Consider the following 18,812-nt stretch of genomic DNA (forward strand, 5'->3'; position numbering starts at 1 on the left):
TTACATTTTACCCCAATCCTAATTGCCCTGCAGAAGATGATACCTATTCACCTTTTTGACTAATACATTACTTGGGGTGTCAGAACATGCAGAGAGCTGTAAATGACATGGTCCCACGTCAGGCTGGTGTGTTGTTGGAGGGGAAATTGCAGATGGCATTCCCATGTATCTGCTTTCTTTGTTCTTCTGGATGGTAGCGGTTATGGATTTGGTGAAAAGAGTGTTGCTAAGTTACTGTAGTATATCTTACAGATAATACACACTGTTGCTATTGTGCATCAATGGTTATGGAATTGAACAAAGTGGGCTGCTTTGTCCTGGATAGTTTCAAATTTCTTGAGTCTTGTTGGAGCTGCACTTGCCAGTCAAGTAGAGAGTATTCCAACACGTTCCTAACTTGTGACATGTAAATGGTGGATAGGCTTTGGGGAGTCAGGAGGTGAGTTACTAGCTATAAAATTACTAGCCTCTGACTTGCTGTTATGGCCATTGTAATTATATGTAATTGTATGGCTGATCCAGTTCAACTTCTGTCAGCGTAATCCTAAAATGCTGAAAGTCAAGGATTCATTCATAGTAATGGTAGTGAATGTCAAGGGAAAAAGACTACACTGTCTTGTTGAAGATGGCCATTTCCTGGCATTTGTGTGACATGCATGATAGTAACCATTCATCTCGCAACACCTGAATATTGTCCAGGTTTTGCTGCATATAGACATGGGCTGCTTCAGCATCTGAGGACTTGCAAATGATGCTGGACATTGCACAATCAATAGTGAAACCCTTACTTCTGAGCTTATGATGGAGTGAAGATCATTGATAATGCTGCTGAAGATAGTTGGGCCTGGGACAATGTTAGTGAAATCACCTGGAAAGTTTTCAGTGTAGTTAAAACATAAGATTATAAAAACTAAAGCAAGAAGAAATGACTATGGTGCCAAAAATCTGATATAAACATTGTAGATACTGGCAAGACTCATCAGGGCAGTCAGCATCTGTGGAGGGAGAGATTTAATGCTTTCAAACAATGCTCTTCCATCAAAATTTATTAAAATCTACCAACTAATGATTTGAGGCAGTGTGTTTTGTTGATTTGATTTCTGTAAATGTACAGTTATAGCTGATATTTTCACCAATATATTCCTCTACCAGGTCCTCACTCAAACTTATCTGCTACAAAGAAAACAACCCAAGCTTACTCATTGCCTCTTCAGATCTGAAATGCTCCATTTCTCAAACAATATCCTGGGGAACCCCTTGTGTAACCACTCCAGTGCAATCACATCATTCCTATCGTGTGGTGCCCAGAACTTCACATAGTACTCTAGCTATGGCTTAACCAAGATTCTGTTCAGCTCCAACATGACCTCCCTGCTCTTATAATCTCTGCCACGACTGATAAAGGCAAGTGTCCTGTGTACCTTCTTAACACCGTTCCGTCTGTCACCTTCAAGGATCTGTGGACAGGCATCTCAAGATCCCTCTGTTCCTCTGAGCTTCCTAGTGTCTTGCCATTCATTGAGTACTCCCTTGTCTGGTTCCTTCTTCCAAAGCGTATCACATCACATTTATCAGATTTAAAATCTGTCTGCCACTGATCTGCCCATCTGACCAATCAGTTTATATCTTTCTGTAACCTAACACCTTCCTCCTCACATTCAGCTATCCAACCAATCTTTGTGTCATCTGCAAAGTAACTTATCATCCTCCCACATTCTTATCACAATATCACAAACAATAAGGGGCCCCAGCACTGATCTCGGTGGTATGCCACTGTACTGACATCCAATCACATTAACAACCTTCTACCACCACCCGCTGTCTCCCATTGCTAAGCCAATTTTGGATCCACCTTGCCAAGTTACCATGGATCCCATGAGCTTTTACCTTCTTTATCAGTTTACCATGAGAGACCTTGTCAAAAGCCTTGCTGAAATCCATATAAACTCCACCAACTGCCCTATCCTCATCTAAACACTTGGTCACCTCCTCAAAAAATTTCATCAGGTTTGTTAGGCATGACCTCCCTCTGACAAGGCCATACTGACTATACCTGATCAAACCTTACCTCTCTAAATGGAGATTCATTTTCGCCATCATTATTTTCTCCAATAATTCCTTATTGGTGTTAGACTCACTGGTCTATAGTTTGCTGATCTAACTCCACCATATTTCTTGTAAAGTGAAACCATATCAGCTGTTCTCCAGTCTCTGGCACCTCCCAGTGGCCAGAAATAATTTAAAAATTTGGTTACGGCCCCTGTAATTTCCTCCAACACCTCCCTTAACATATCCCTAGCATACAACTCATCCAGATCTAGGGATTTGTCCATTTTTTAAATCTGCTAAAACCTCCCATGCCTTCTTGCTTCTTATATCAATCTGCTTAAGAACTTCACAGACTACCTTGTCAAATTCTGTACTTCCATCCTCCTTCTCCTGAGTGAAGACAATGTGAAGTACTCATTTACACTGTGCTAACATCCTCTGGCTTCATGCACAGTTTGCATACTTTGTCCCTAATAAGCTCTACTCTTTCCCTGGTTATTTTCTTCCCCTTGACATACTTATAGACTATCATGGGATTCTTCTTAATCTCGCTCACCAATATTTTCTTATGACCCATTTTTGTTCTCCTAATTGCTTTCTTGAGCTCCCCCCTGCAGTTCCTATGTTCCTTTAGGACCTGCATTGTTTGCTCCCTTTTGTACCTGGTATATGTCTCACTTTTCTTTTTTATCCAGTTCTGAATATTCCTGGACATGCACGGTTCTCTGGGCTTCTTATTCCTCCATTTCATACTAAAAGAAACATAATGTGCCTACACTACCCCCAGGATCTTTCTGAACACCTCCCACTATTCTTCTGTAGATTTATCCTCAATTTGCTGTGCCCAGTCTACTTTGGCCAGATCTTGCCTTATTTTAATAAAATCTGCATTACCCCAGTCCAAAACCCTCTTTTACAAACCATCTCTCTTCTTTTCCATAAGAAATGTAAACCGTATTGCATTGTGATTGATATCACTAAAATGCTCCCCTATAGTCACCTCAAACACCTGTCTAACTTCATTCCCCAGAATTAAGCCCAGCACTGCACTGCTGCTTGTAGCACCATCTACATGTTGACATGAAAAGCTCTCCTGTATACATTTCAAGTAATATTTTCCCCCTAAATCCTTTAATTATGATTACCCAATTAATAGTGGGATGGTTGAAATCTCTATTATTATTATTATTTGTTCACGGCATAATGAATTGACTACATAACTGCTCCTCAATGGCCTGCTGACTGGGTTCTACAATATATTCCTAACAGTGTGGCTGTTCCCTTCTCATTCCTACATTCTACCCTCAAAGTCTCATTTGACGATCCTCCCAAGATACCCTTCCTCCTGACTGCAGTAATTGACTCCCTAACTAATAATGCAACCCCTTCCCCTGTCCTGTCTAAAGATCTTATACATTGGGATGTTATGTTGCCAATCTTGTCCCACTGTCAACCACGTCTCTGTGATGACAACACTACAGTTCCATGTGTCAATCCATGCTCTTAGCTCATCTGCCTTACCTCTAATACTGCAGCTGTTAAATTAGAGGCATCCAGCCTCAAATGGATGAACTTGCTTTGCCTTAGTTATGTTTCAAATTTATCCTGTGCTACTATTGAAATGAGGCTTTCTTTTCACCCAGACGGTGGTAGGAATCTGGAACTCACTGCCTGTAAATGTGATAGATACAAAACCCTCATAACATTTAACAAGAATTTAGATATGCACTTGTCCAAATACTATGGGTGAAATGCTGGAAAATAGGGTGAGAATAGTTAAATGCTTGCTTTCGACCAGTGTAGATTCAATGGGTTGAATGCTGTTCTTCTGTGCTGTAAGCCTCTATGGCTATATTTGTATGAACTTTGTAATGAATCATCAGTATGTTATAAGGGTGAGTGACAGTTAATGAAACTAACATTAGAAGCACAGGTTAACATTTGTCAAATATACAGAACCTATTTGCACAGAAAGTCCCTTTTTAGCAGCTGTGCCACCAACTGTAAACGGAATTTTTAGAAGAATACTTAGGTCAGTAAGAGGTCCTTCAAGGCAGGTTCAAAAGGTTAACTGTGACAGTTTATGACTTGGAAAGTACCACTTAATCGTGGTCCTTGTCAGTGAAAAACACTTATACTTTCACACTTGGAAGCCACAATTTCCATAATTCACAGTAGATTACTCTTTTTTCCAGAATGTATTCTGTTTTGGTTTGTGTTTCTTTACAGAGGAAATGAAACCGAATAACAGTTTAATAAAAGGCCAAAATTTCTGAAGAAGGGTCCAGACCCGAAACATCAGCTTTCCTGCTCCTATGATGCTGCTTGGCCTGCTCTGTTCATCCAGCTCTACACCTTGTTATCTCAAAATCTTAGATGTTGTTATTGCAGTTTTACATGATTTAATCTGTTGAGGTTTTCGTCCTGGTGTTAGATCATAGCTTTAATATAAAGTCTTATAGTAAATGGATCGATTCTCCAATTGGCGATATTTATCCTCACTCCTGGGTGGTAATATCATGTAGTAGATTACTTGCACATTTTATAATATGCCTTAATTTCATACATTGATTTGCTGGAGTGTAAATTTGGGTGGCACGGTGACTTAGTTGTTAGCACTGCTGCCTTACAGCATCAGGGACCTGAGTTCAGTTCCTCCCTTGGGTGACTGTGTGGGGTCTGTACGTTTTCTCAGTATCTGTGTGGGTTTCCTCTGGGTGCTGTGGTTTCCTCCCACAGATGTGGGGGGGGTTAGGTCGATTGGTCATGCTAATTTGTCCCTAGTGTCTAGGGATGTGCAGGCTACTTGGATTAGCCATAGGAAATGCAGGAGTACAGGGAAAAGGTGGGGGGAGCGGTCATGGGTCTTGGGTGGGATGCTCTTCAGAGGGTCAGTGTGGACTTGATCCCTCTGTAAGGAATCTATGATTCCTGAAAGGTTCTGCACGAAAAGAAAATAAGCTTGAATCTGAAATCAGGCATCCAACATGAAGACAAATCCAAGGGGATATACCTCAGAATACTGAGAGAGGCAAAGGAGGAATTTGCTGGGGCCTTGAGGGAAATCTTTGCATCCGCACAGGCTACAGGGGAGGTCCCAGAGGATTGGAGAATAGCCAATGTTGTTCCTTTGTTTAAGAAGGGTGGCAAGGATAATCCACCTAATTACAGGCCGGTGAGCCTTACGTCAGTGGTACGGAAATTATAGGAGAAGATTCTTCGAGACAGGATTTACTCCCACCTGGAAATCAGTGGGCATTTTAGCGAAAGGCAATATGGTTTTGTGAAGGGGAGGTCATGTCTCACTAACTTGGTTGAGTTTTTTCAGGAAGTGATGAAGATAATCCATGAGGGTAGGGCAGTGGATGCTGTCTACATGGACTTCAGTGAGGCCTTTGACAAGATCCCTCATGGCAGGCTGATACAAAGGTAAAGTCTCATGGGGTCAGAGGTGAGCTTGCAAGATGGATAAAAATACTGTCTCGGTCATAGAAGACAGAGGGTAGCAGTGGAAGGGTGCGTTTCTGAATGGAGGGCTATGACTAGTGGCGTTCCTCAGGGATCAGTGTTGGGACCTTTGCTGTTTGTAATATACATAAATGATTTGGAGGAGAATATAACTAGTCTGATTAGTAAGTTTGCCGATGACACAAAGGTCGGTGGAATTGCAGATAGCAATGAGGACCGTCAAAGGATACAACTGGATATAGGTTGGTTGGTGACTTGGGCAGAGAGATGGCGGATGGAGTTTAATCCAGAAAAATGTGAGGTAACGCATTTTGGAAGGTCTAATCCAGATGGAAAATATACAGTAAATGGCAGAACCCTTAAGAGTACTGAGAGGCAGAGGGATCTGGGTGAATATGTACACGGGTCACTGAAAGTGGCAACGCAGGTGAAGAAGGTAGTCAACAAGGCATATGACATGCTTGCCTTCATCGACCGGGGCATTGAGTTTAAAAATTGGCAGGTAATGTTGCAACTTTATAGAATCTTAGTAAGGCCGCATTTGGAATATTGTGTTCAATTCTGGTCCCGACATTACCAGAAGGATGTGCTGGCTTTGGAGAGGGTACAGAAAAGATTTACCAGGATGTTGCCTGGTATGGTGGACATTAGCTATGAGGAGAGGTTAGAGAAACTTGGGTTGCTCTCACTGGAACGACGTAGGTTGAGGGGGTGGCCTGATAGATGTCTACAAGATTATGAAGGACATGGACAGACTGGACAGTCAGAAGCTTTTTCCCAGGGTGGAAGAGTCAGTTACCAGGAGCCATGGGTTTAAGGTGTGAGGGGCAAGGTTTAAAGGTGATGTACGAGGCAAGTTTTTTTACACAGAGCGTGGTGGGTGCTTGGAACTCACTGCCAGGGGAGGTAGTGGAAGCAGATCTATAGTGGCTTTTAATGGGCGTCTTGACAAATATATGAATAGAATTGGAATATGGCTTGGAGGGCCGAAGGGCCTGTTCCTGTCTTGTAATCTTCTTTGTTCTTTGTTCTAAATCAGCAGACAGACTCAACAACAGAAGTGCTGGAAAAGCTCAGCAGGTCTGGCAGCATCTGTGAAGAAAAAATTCAGGGTTAACGTTTTGAGTCCGGTGACCCTTTCTCAGAACTGATGGTAGCTGAGAAAACGTCAGTTTATATGCAGAAAATAGTGAGGGGGATGGGGCAGGGAGAAAACGATAGGATAGAGCCCAAAGAGAGAGAAGAGCAGTTGGATAGACAAAGGAGTTAATAATGATCTGGCTGGGAGGGTGAGTAGTTGTTAATGGAGTAGTTAGTGAGTAACAATAGGTAGTGGGTATTGGCAGGTTATGTGATAACAAGGCCTAGTGTGTGGGGTATGGGGCTAGGGTATGGGAGAGTTTAGGCCCTAAAAATATTGAACTTGATATTGAGTCCGGAGGGTCCCCAAGCGGAAAATGAGGTGTCGTTCTTCCAGCTTGCATTGAGCTTTGCTCGAACACTGCAACAAGCCAGAGACAGAGATGTTGGCCAGGAAACAGGGTGGTGTGTTAAAGTGGCAGGCAACAGGTAGCTCAGGGTCTTTTTTGCGAGCAGAACGTAGATGTTCTGCAAAGCAGTCACCCAGGCTATACTTCGTTTCCCCAATGTACAGGAGATCACATTGTGAGCAGCAAATGCAGTAGACTAGATTCTGGGAAGTGCAGGTGAAGTGTTGCTTCACCTGGAAGGTATGTTTGGCGACTTGGATAGTGTGGAGGGAGGAGGTAAATGCGCAGGTGTTGCACCTTCGCCGGTTGCAAGGGAAGGTGCCGTGTTGCTGAGTGGAGGAAGAGTGGACCAGGGTGTCCCGGAGGGAACGGTCCATACTGAAGGTGGACAAGGGAGGGGAGGGGAATATGTGTCTGGTGGTGGCATCTCGCTGGAGGTGGCGGAAATGACGTCTGATGATCTTCTGGATGTGGATGCTGGGGGGATGGTAGGTAAGGACAAGGCGAACCCTATCACTGTTGCGGGAGGGAAGAGAAGGGGTGAGGGCAGAAGTGTGGGAGATGGGTCGAACCCAGTTGAGGGCCACGTCGACAACAGTGCTGGGAAAGATAGAAGACAGATTCCATTGTTCCTAAAGTCCCATCTATGAAAAACCAGCAAGCTAAGAAGAGACTGATCATCCAAAATTCAGATTTCTAAATTAACATTTGCTTGCAGCTAATTAAGCCATTTTCTCCTACACATAAGCATTTAACTGCTGTGACTAATTGGAAATCAGTAACTACAAAATAGATTCCAGCAAGGTAATAACCTGTTCCTAAATGCTGGCAGGAGCTGTTCCTTTGCCCAACAGAGATATTTGAATGTATGATGATGTCAGCTGCAGTGTGCTTCTCCTGCAGGTTTAAAGTTTAAAGGTTAAAGGTTAGTTTTGCTTGCTTGGTTCATTGTCTGAACACACAGAACTGCAGAGCGCCAGAAGTGTGCTATATCCAAAATGTGTATTAACCATATATTTTCTGAATGTTAGACACATTAATGTGGACTCAGTAAGCACAGATGATTGTGGCAGCCATTTAGTGTACTGTCAATGTGCTTTGCTCAGTTTAAATGTGATTGAGAATTGGATATCAAATGTTCAAATTAAATCCTATGAGAGAAGGAAAAAGCACTGATTTGGTGTCTCTGGTGTCAAATTGCAGCTCAGAGCTCTAGTCATCACCTTCTCTTAACTTCACACATTTAAACATGAAGCAGTAAAGAACATCCCCTCCATTTGTCAACCACTTACAGGAACATCAACTGTTCACAGGCCATTAGCTGGTTGATTTTAAATGTCTATTGTTTCAATTCTACAAATGTTTGCATAGCATAGAATCCCTACAGTGCTGAAACAGGCCTTTTGGCCCAACAAGTCCACATCAACCCTCAGAGCATCCCATCCAGACCCATCCCCATAACCCACCTAATCTGTACATTCCTGGACCCTATGGGCAATTTAGCATGGCCAAACCACCTTGCCTGCACATCTTTGGATTGTGGGAGGAAACCAGAGCACCCAGAGGAAAGCCACACAGACACAGGGAGAACATGCAAACTCCACACAGTCAGTCACCCAAAGGGGGAATCAAACTTGGGTTCCTAGTGCTGTGAGGCAGCAGTGCTAACCACTGTGCCATGGTGCAGCTCATTCTCATAGTTTATTCAACTTGTAGAAATCTACATCAATTGATAGCAGCTGCTACAAGAATTTTTATTGATTTAAGGTTTCTGCACATGTTAGTAATTGCACATGTGTGCTCTGTGAGTGGGTGATGAGCAGAGGTTACTCAGGGCAGGACAAGCTGAGCTTTTGGCTGTCAGTGTGAAATCATCACTATGTCCCTATCCTGACTCTCTTCTTGGCTTTCCTCCATGGCCTGGCCTGGTCTGGTCTGGTCTGGTCAAGCTTCATGGGAATTTGAAAGCTAAAATATATAAGATTGAGGTTATGTCAAGAGGATGGAAAAGTGGGATATATGTTTATATCCTGGCAGCTTGTAAGTCAGATGAAAGTTTTAAAAATAATTTATTATTTCATGAAATGTGCTTATCATTGGCAAGGCTAGCACTTTTAGATTTAGTTTTCATTTATTGTCAGGTGTACTCAAGTAAGAAAGTGCAGGAGTAGAGTGAAAAGTGTGTATTGTCGCCACACGAGGTGCTAGCTCAGGTACAAGCACCTAGGTAGAGAAACATAAAAACAAGGTAGAAAGAAAGAACAAATTTGAAAGTTAAACATTACAGTAATTCTTAGTATCAAGCAGAAAAATAAAGAAATAAAGCTAAAAGTCAAACGTTACAGTCTTTCGAAAGTGCTTAGCCACGCTGGGACTGTACTTCTTGCAGGGACTCAATCTTGTCCTCTTTGCCATGCTTTTCCTGCACCGTCCATTCCAGGAGTCACCACACTGGGCTTGCCATGTCACTGCTGAAACAACCGCTGTTCCTGTAAATCCACCTGGAGTATCGATTCAGGCCCACTGCATTGCTGCAGCTGACCAACACCAACAGCAGGGTCTGCCTTCTCCACCGACTGTAGGGTCTGCCTTCTCCACTGACCGCAGGGTCTGCCTTCTCCACCAACCGCAGGGGCCAACCTGCCATTGAAAGCCGATGCCGCTGCCATTGCCTTGAGTCCTGTGCTGGGCCCACCACTATCGAAGAGGCCCCACTACATGGTGCTATCACTCACTGCTGGACCCATAATCGCTGGCATTGTGAACTCCCTAAGGCTCACTCCCATAGCTCTGGGCTCACTCTCCCCAAGGAGCTGACTCCTGCCATACATGCTGAAGAGGCCAGGCCCGCTCTCACTCCGCCGACAACGCTGAGACGCCTCATCTTCAGCCATTGCCGAAGTAGCCACGAGTCCATGCTATTGGGCAGGGTTTGAGTTCTTCACCAAGAGGTAAGTAAAACAAAATAAAAGAGAAAATAGAATGAGAAGAGAGAGAGAAAACTTAAAGAAATGAAAAAAAAAGTGGATGGAGTGGCCAAGCCCCAGACTCAGAAGCCCTATTCCACTGCTGTCTTTTGTTCTCCATCCCTAATTTTGATTGACGTAAGTGGCTTGCAAGGCAATTTCCATGTGTAATTCAGCACTAATCATTTTACTGCTCAGTCCCATGTAGACCAGACCAGGTGAGGATGGCAGATTTCCTTGCTTATGAAGTCGATGGGTTAAGAGTCAACCACAGTACTGTGGATCTGGATTCTCAAGGGTGTGAGATGAAGGGGTTGTGGAACATGGAAACAGATTAGGAATGAGGATGCAAACAATGTTTCACCTTTTCCTTTAGCAATGTTCTCAGTTTTGGTATTCTAATAATGGTTAACACCATTTGTCTGATGTACCTGTTATGTTGAATAACTGGCAGTGCATGAAACCAGTGAAATTTGGTTATGAGCTTTGTGCAAGTGCCTAGTGTATAGGTAAGGTAACACACCACCCTGTTTCCTGGCTGTCAGACAATGTCCTGATTGATAGAGATTGTTAGTCGGTAAATGGTAGGGCTGTGGTGAACTGAATATTGTACTGAATAATAATACATAACCAACATTAGTGGTACGGTTGGCAGGCCATTGTATTTAAAAGCTCATGCACTTGACTTGACATGTGAGATCATTGAATATCTTAAAAAACTACATGCTTATCCTTGGGTTGATTCTTTGCAATAATTTCTATCCTAACCTGATCTCTTTATCTTTGGATCAGAATTGCTTCCTGTATAATTCTCTGCATTCCACAACATGAACCCCACACCACCTCCTTCCCCCCACTGCATCCTTTGCAGGCCAGCCTGAAGCAAAATGTTAAGGGGTGCAAGCAAGATACAATTTGCTGATGGGAGCAGTCCGTGAGCAGCACGGTATATGCTGACTCTATGACATCCTTATAATGAGCAGGAAGCATGAAGTTAGCCAGTTGCATTTTTCTCAATTAACAGGTGCAGGTTCAAAGCCTTGCACCTATTTTCCAATTTAGCCCCCACCGAGGTCTGCTGAAGGTGCTTTGAATTTAGGAGCCTGCTTTTCTGCACATTCTCTTCTGTGGCTGACCTTTTCCTGTTTATCCGTGGTCTGGGTTTGATGCTTGTTTTATTTTTGATTCTGTTGTTGGTCTGGTTGACTTCCAGTTGGTTTGCTATCTGTCTGGTTGAAGCAACTTGAAATGTCTGGAAGCAGTTGTAGTCGAAGCAACAATTTTCTTCTCATGAGATAGTAGGAACTGCAGATGCTGGAGAATCCGAGACAACAAAGTGCAGGGCTGGATGAACACAGCAGGCCAAGCAGCATCATAGGAGCAGAGAGGCTGACGTTTTGGGCCTAGACCCTTCATCAGAAAAGGGGGAGGGGAAGGGGGTTCCGAAATAAATAGGGAGAGAGTGGGAGGCAGATAGAAGATGGATAGAGGAGAGGATAGGTGGAGAGGAAACAAACAGGTCGAAGAGGCAGGGATGGGGCCAGTAAAGGTGAGTGTAGGTGGGGAGTTAGGCAGGGGATAGGTCAGTCCAGGGAGGACGGACAGGTCAAGGGGGCGGGATGAGGTTAGTCGGTAGGAGATGGAGGTGCGGCTTGAGGTGGGAGGAAGAACAGGTTAGGGAGGCAGGGACGAGCTGGACTGGTTTCGGGATGCAGTAGTGGGAGGGGAGATTTTGAAACTTGTGAAATCCACGTTGATACCATTGGACTGCAGGGTTCCCAAACAGAATATGAGTTGCTGTTCCTGCAACCTTCGGGTGACATCGTTGTGGCACTGCAGGAGGCCCAGGATGGACATGTCATTTGAGGAATGGGAGGGGGAGTTGAAATGGTTCGCGACTGGGAGGTGCAGTTGTTTATTGCGAACCGAGCGTAGGTGTTCTGCAAAGCGGTCCCCGAGCCTCCGCTTGGTTTCCCCGATGTAGAGGAAGCGGGTACAGCGGATGCAGTATACCACATTAGCAGATGTGCAGGTGAACATCCGCTTGATGTGGAAAGTCTTCTTGGGACCTGGGATGGGGGTGAGGGAGGAGGTATGGGGGCAGGTGTAGCATCTCCCGCGGTTGCAGGGAAAAGTGCCGGGTGTGGTGGAGCTGGAGGGGAGTGTGGAGCAGACAAGGGAGTCACGGAGAGAGTGGTCCCTCCGGAAAGCAGATAAGGGTGGGGAGGGAAAGATGTCTTTGGTGGTGGGGTCGGATTGCAGATGGCGGAAGTGTCGGAGGATGATGTGTTGGATCCGGAGGTTGGTGGGGTGGTACGTGAGGACGAGCGGGATTCTTTTTTGGTTCTTATTGCGTGGACGGGGTGTGAGGGATGAGTTGCGGGAGATGTGGGAGACACGGTTGAGGGCGTTCTCGACCACTGAGGGGGTGAAGTTACGGTCCTTGAAAAACGAGGACATCTGAGATGTACGGGAGTGGAATGCCTCATCCTGGGAGCAGATGCGGCGGAGGCGAAGGAATTGGGAATAGGGGATAGCATTTTTTCAGGAAGGTGGGTGGGAGGAGGAGTATTCTAGGTAGCTGTGGGAGTCGGTGGGCTTGAAATGAATATCGGTTTCTAGGTGGTTGCCCGATATGGAGACAGAGAGGTCCAGGAAGGGGAGAGAGGTGTTAGAGATGGTCCAGGTAAACTTAAGGTTGGGGTGGAAGGTGTTAGTGAAGTGGATGAACTGTTCGAGCTCCTCGTGGGAGCACGAGGCGGCGTCGATACAGTCATCAATGTAACGGAGGAAGAGGTGGGGTTTAGGGCCGGTGTAGGTACGGAAGAGGGATTGTTCCATGTAACCTACAAAGAGGCAGGCGTAGCTTGGGCCCATGCGGGTACCCATGGCTACCCCCTTTGTCTGTAGGAAGTGGGAGGAATTGAAAGAGAAGTTGTTGAGGGTGAGGACGAGTTCAGCTAAGCGGATGAGGGTGTCAGTGGAGGGGGACTGGTCGGGCCTGCGGGACAGGAAGAAGCAGAGGGCCTTAAGGCCATCTGCATGGGGAATGCAGGTGTAGAGGGACTAGACATCCATGGTAAAGATGAGGTGTTGGGGACCGGGGAATTGGAAGTTCTGGAGGAGGTGGAGGGCGTGGGTGGTGTCACGGACATAGGTAGGGAGTTCCTGGACCAAGGGGGAGAAAATGGAGTCCAGATAGTTGGAGATCAGTTCGGTGGGGCAGGAGCAGGCGGAGACAATGGGTCGACCAGGGCATTCAGGTTTGTGGATTTTGGGAAGGAGATAGAAGCGGGCAGTGCGAGGTTGGGGAACGATGAGGTTGGAGGCCATGGGTGGGAGGTCACCTGAGGTGATGAGGTTGTGGATGGTTTGGGAGATGATGGTTTGGTGCTTTTTCTGATGAAGGGTCTAGGCCCGAAACATCAGCCTCTCTGCTCCTATGATGCTGCTTGGCCTGCTGTGTTCATCCAGCCCTGCACCTTGTTGTCTCCAATTTTCTTGTCATGTTCTTTTTAAAAATATTGTTCAGAAACACGGAGGACAGGAGGAGATTCAGCTCCTGAGCCATGGCCATAAGGTGGTTAAGGTGGTAAGATGTGGATGACAACCGGCTACGTCAGTACCCACACAACAGTGAAAAGATTACTGCTCCATTGCTGGAAGAAATTAATGGTCTTAACAGGGTATGCAAGATAACCAAGGATAAAAAGACAGGTATCCCATGTATTAGCAGACATTTACATCTGATCTCTACATGTTTTCATATTTTCTTCAGCTTCTCATAGAGGAACTCACTTTAAGACCATAAGAAATAGGAGCAGGGGTAGGCTGTTCGGCCCCTCGAACCTACTCCGCCAATCAATAGGATCATGTCTAACCCAGATACTCCTCACGTCCACTGTCCTGCTCTTTCCCTATAACCTTTCATTTCAGTGATTGATCAAGAATCTATCTATCTCAGTATTAAATATACACAAGGATACTCTAACCTCTCATCTCCTGATGCACTTGAAAGCATGCCATTTGTATTATTGGTTATATTTCCTGGCTCCGTTTAAGACACTACAGAGGTGCCGTGAGCTAAATTGCTACTAGGAGACATCCCTTCAATCCTTGTAATTCTTCACAGCAGTGAAATGGCAACTCCTGTTAAACATACAAATTACGTGGAGAAGTAGACCATCCAGCTCCTGTAGCCTGCTCCGCTATTTGATAAGATCATGCCTGGTCTGAATGTGTCCTCCCCTCCACTTGACCACCTATCCACAATAAACATCAACTCCTCGTTGTTCAGGAACCTATCCAATGCTGTCCTAGGAGCATTTATTAACCCAATTTCGGCTGCTGAGAGGATCATGAAGTGGGAAAAACTTAGTTTTGTATGGAAATCTGACACTGCCATTTAGCTGAGGAACAAAAAATAGGCGTGTGATGAGCTGGAAGGAGAAAACTAAAAAAACTTGTCAATGATGCACACCGGTCTTGTGCACTTCAAACTGGAGGTTTAGTGTGACCAGCACTTTTATTTTTTTTAACCTTTGTATTGTTGTAAATGGGAAGCCCTGCAATTATGAAGTAACCTGCGGACATGACATAAATATTGGTTCTTTGGAGCAAGACAATACTCACCTGGAAAATACCGAATAGAATGCTGACTGACTTGGGTGAATTAAATATTCTCTCCTAGTGCAGTACGCACCATGCCTGGAGCTTAGCTGAGGTGCACCTGCAGTATGTCAAAATCAACAATCTTCCTGGGGGATTGAAGTCCTCCTATGTATTGCTCTTGTATAAATTCCAGAGAACTCTTGTGGACGGATTCTTTGAGGGCAATGTGGAAGTGGGTGGATGATTGTCCTCTCCTGGAATTCCTCACATGTCAAAAATCCAAACAGTGCCTTCTGTTGATTGCCCTATTTCCCCCTAAATATTTAGAGGAAACCTTCATTTATGCTAAAGAGTAAGGTATCTTGCAAATGATCTTTAGATGGCTCACTGAATTTTGGCAGTTCTGCAGCAGTAAAGATAAATGCCTGAAAACCTTTGGCCTCAAGTCAAAATTTCTTATTGCCTTCCATTTATAGCCTTCTAGTAATAAGTCTAATTGGCTGAAGTGCTGCAATGGAGAAGGCAAAGAGAAACAATTGATCTCCAAGTTCCTGGGTAGTTAAAAAAAAAAATGGAAAGCTTGAACATATTCCTTTGTTTGCTGGGAACAGATACCTACATATGAATGATTGACAGTTTCAGCACTGATAAATGAGCTACATTAGCAGCTCTAACACTTACCTTAAGTTGGTTGATAGCGTAGCTCTTAGCAAAGTCAGGACAGTATTTTCTGAACAATCCTATCAGAGAATCACATTTAGACATTATGTTTTGGGTTTTGCAAACACAGGATGGTTGAGTACAGTCTGTATTCTGCCAATTATCAACGATCAAAGGAACATACTGTTTGATTTGATCATTTAATCCCTGACACATGGTGTATTCCTGGCATTGCTCCAGCACTGAAATTCTCATGCAACTTTGCTCCTCTGTTAGAGGTGGTTCTGTGATTGGGTTTATATTTGCTATTGTTGTGGCCAGACGAGGTTCCTCAAATTATTACAGTTTCAGCTGGGATATTGTAAATTGTCAAGCTCCTGGCAGATAAGAGATTAACTGTCTTTCCTTCTTTCTTTGTCAGCTGCTTTGGTTGGTCATAACAAGATTAATTCATAAAGCATCTCTTCCCTGTGGATACCTACTTCCCAGATCATACGAATTAAAAGAGTCTTAGAGAGCCATAGAGTATACAGGATAGAAACAAGCCGTTTAGCCCACCATGTCTATGCCAACTACACTATGCAAACTAAACTAACCCCAATTACCTGCACTTAGTCCATTGTCTCCTATGCCCTGACATTTTAAGTACTTATCCACCTGCTTTTTAAATATTGTGGGAGCCTCCACCAACCTCTCAGGCAATATGTTCCATATATCTGCCCTCTGGGTGAAAAAAAATTATCAGATCTCCTCTAGACCACTTGCTCCTCACCTTAAACTTATGCCTTTGATTTAAGACACATCTGCCATGAGGACAAGATTCTCCAATTTATGCCTCTTGTAATTTTGTACACCTCATTCAGATCCTCCCTCAGCCTCCTCAGCTCTAAGGAAAATAAACCAGCCTATCCAGTCTCTCATCATGACTGAGACTTTTCAGCCCAGGCAACACCCTGGGGAATTTATTTTTTTAATAGGTAACAATTTAACCAGGGTTTCTTGAGATAACAAAATAGTAAGTTTATCAGTTACTAAATGAGAGAAGAAATATTAATGTAACACATGCACACGGATTGGAAAAGAGAAATGAATCCAAAAACTGATGGAAGTTAATGGGTAATTTCTGAAGATTAGATATTGGAACATTGATAACTGAACAGTCAATTTCAGATCCATCAGCATTGCAGGCTAGTTGAAATCCTTTTGTTCGTTTCCTTTTGACAGTGGCTGACAGGTAGCACTCAGAGTCAGAGTTCTTCATTTGTCCTGTTTTCTTTTGACTGATTAATTGACTGTAGTATACAGACTCAAGTATACATTACTTTACCTGTATTGTAGGGGTATCTAGTGCGTTCTTTGTCTATTACCTTTGCAGCACGCTAGTGCTTGAACCCAGGCTATTAACATGAGCTCCTCAGCTCACAAGCAGGCTTCCTTCCGCTAACACACACTTGTCCTTGTGTATTCTTGAAAGGAAAAGGCAGAAAACACGTGTTTAATCAAAACTACTGACTTTTATCCCATTATGTTCACAGTCTGAAGTAACTCCCAGCAGATTACAGTTTGTGGTACATTTCTTCCCTTTTAAATCCATCCTTTCAAACCTCTTTAACATCTCAGTAGGTGTGACGTTCTTGGACCTTGATCTCCAGACAGCCACTGAAAGTATATCTACAGTCATTTTGAGGCCGTATGTCTTTTTTTTTGTCATTAAATGTTCAATAAGTGATCTGAAGTCATGATCCATCACCATAACACTATATGCAATTAATATTGCTGCAAGTTTAGAATTTGCTCATCCAATGCATGCACAACCATTATATCGTTTAGATGTGAGCATTACTGTCATGTAATATTTCAATTGTAAATACCAGGTGACTGTCACCTAACTGAGTGGTCTACGTGGAGTTCATGCCAGCTGATCTGTCTGGATGGAAAGAGATTTGAAACAACTGGTCGCCAAACCCGTTCCAGAGCTGTAATTGTTCAGGCATTGGAAAACCAGGAAAATTGCCCTGAACAAATGTGGGAGGAGCAGCATTGCACAGGTGAGAACAAATCAAGAAGGTTGTTACTAAATTGGCCTAAAAATGTAATTATCAAATTTACCATTGATAATTTGGAAAATAATCAACATTAATTTGGCTTATTTAATTTTTTTTGGTTAATGTAATAACACATGACTGGATTAAGAGGTTTGAATCACGAAAGTCAAGATACGTGAGCCCTGACAAACAGCTGCGTGTACTATTTGCATATCATTCAAACTCCTGTGATTGACCAACTCTAATTTGGAATGGGTTACGAAGATTATGCAAAGATTGATGCCTGATTTCTAGAATCCTTGACACTTTAGACATTAAGAAAATATGACGTTTAGCCTAAGATATTTAAATTTTTTTTCTTCCACCCCTCGATCAATAAAATTTCAAAATTAGGCTAGGGATTTCTAGGAAGGAATTGTTGTTTATTTCTTACGCCCCACTCCAGATTCATTTTGAGTCTTTTCTTGCTTGAGGCTACTGTGGAACATAAACCAAGTTCTTGTCAAAGTTCCCTTGTTTTGCCAGATGGCAATTTAATGAAAAATAGTTCTGTCTTTTATGTTGCTTGTTTTATTTTCCTGCTTTTGACTATTAATGTAACATTTTGAATTTACAGCAATATTTGTTGCACATTCAGCAGAGACTGTGACAGTTATCAGTATCAGAATTACGGGTGTGGTAAGCGTTGAACCAATAAGGAAGCAGACTAGCTTGAGTAACCAGGCTATTTTTATGTATAGAATCTGGTGAATCACTGCGCATCAATATTCAATATGAAACCATGCTTTTCAAAACAAAAAAATAACTTTATGAATTTATTGCCTGGATTTTAAAAAGACTGAACCACTCTTGAAATCACATTCTCAAAGATGAATGAACTTTTGGACTACCTTACCTCCTACATCCCAAAAGCTGCGAAATGGAGTCAAACTTCTACAAATACCTGCCAGGAGGTTTTAGCTTGATATGGGGTACTTCTCCTGTTCTATTAGCAAATCACTCTGACAATCATTTGGATACTCAACTTAGTGAGGACAAACTATTAGAATTAATCACTTGGACAAATGGAGACCAGCTGTGAAAGCAATGTGCCTGGACATAATGTAAACATGTAAGCTAGGCAATTGGAATCCAGTAACTATGACGATATGGGATCAACAAACATGTGGAGAGGATCATGTGACAGTAAAACCTTTGTGTGTTTAAGCATTCGTTTTCTTTGTTGACCAGTGCACAAGGAGATGAAATGCTGATGAAGCAAGATCCTGAGTGGGTTCTCTCTCTTTTTCTCCAATGCAAAACTGGGAGCCAGTCTGTTGTTTGGCTATCCACATGTCTCAAGAAAGACATAACAAATCAACCTAGCAATTGCTGCCTCCAAAAGAGAAAATCAAATGACCATCAACTTTACCACTGTCCAGATGCCAGATGCCAAATCCCTCTTTAATTACACCCCAATACACCCTCTTTAATTAAAATTGCTTAACCTATCGTCTGATGTTGTAACTTACTTGGGTGTGCAC

The 18,812-nt window shown here is 43.4% G+C and overlaps 1 protein-coding gene across 1 annotated transcript in view; it reads left to right on the plus strand.

Moving 5' to 3' along the window:
* thsd7ba (thrombospondin, type I, domain containing 7Ba) overlaps nt 1-18,812 on the plus strand; it is an 886,244-nt gene that overhangs the window by 783,429 nt on the left and 84,003 nt on the right. The window contains exon 24 of the mRNA XM_048599575.1: nt 17,119-17,292. Within this exon, the coding sequence (XP_048455532.1) occupies nt 17,119-17,292 (174 nt within the window). The remainder of the gene's footprint in view (nt 1-17,118; nt 17,293-18,812) is intronic.

The sequence above is a fragment of the Rhincodon typus genome, chromosome 7 (genome assembly GCF_021869965.1).
Source record: "Rhincodon typus isolate 14 chromosome 7, sRhiTyp1.1, whole genome shotgun sequence".
In the NCBI taxonomy this organism is placed as follows: Eukaryota; Metazoa; Chordata; class Chondrichthyes; order Orectolobiformes; family Rhincodontidae; genus Rhincodon; species Rhincodon typus.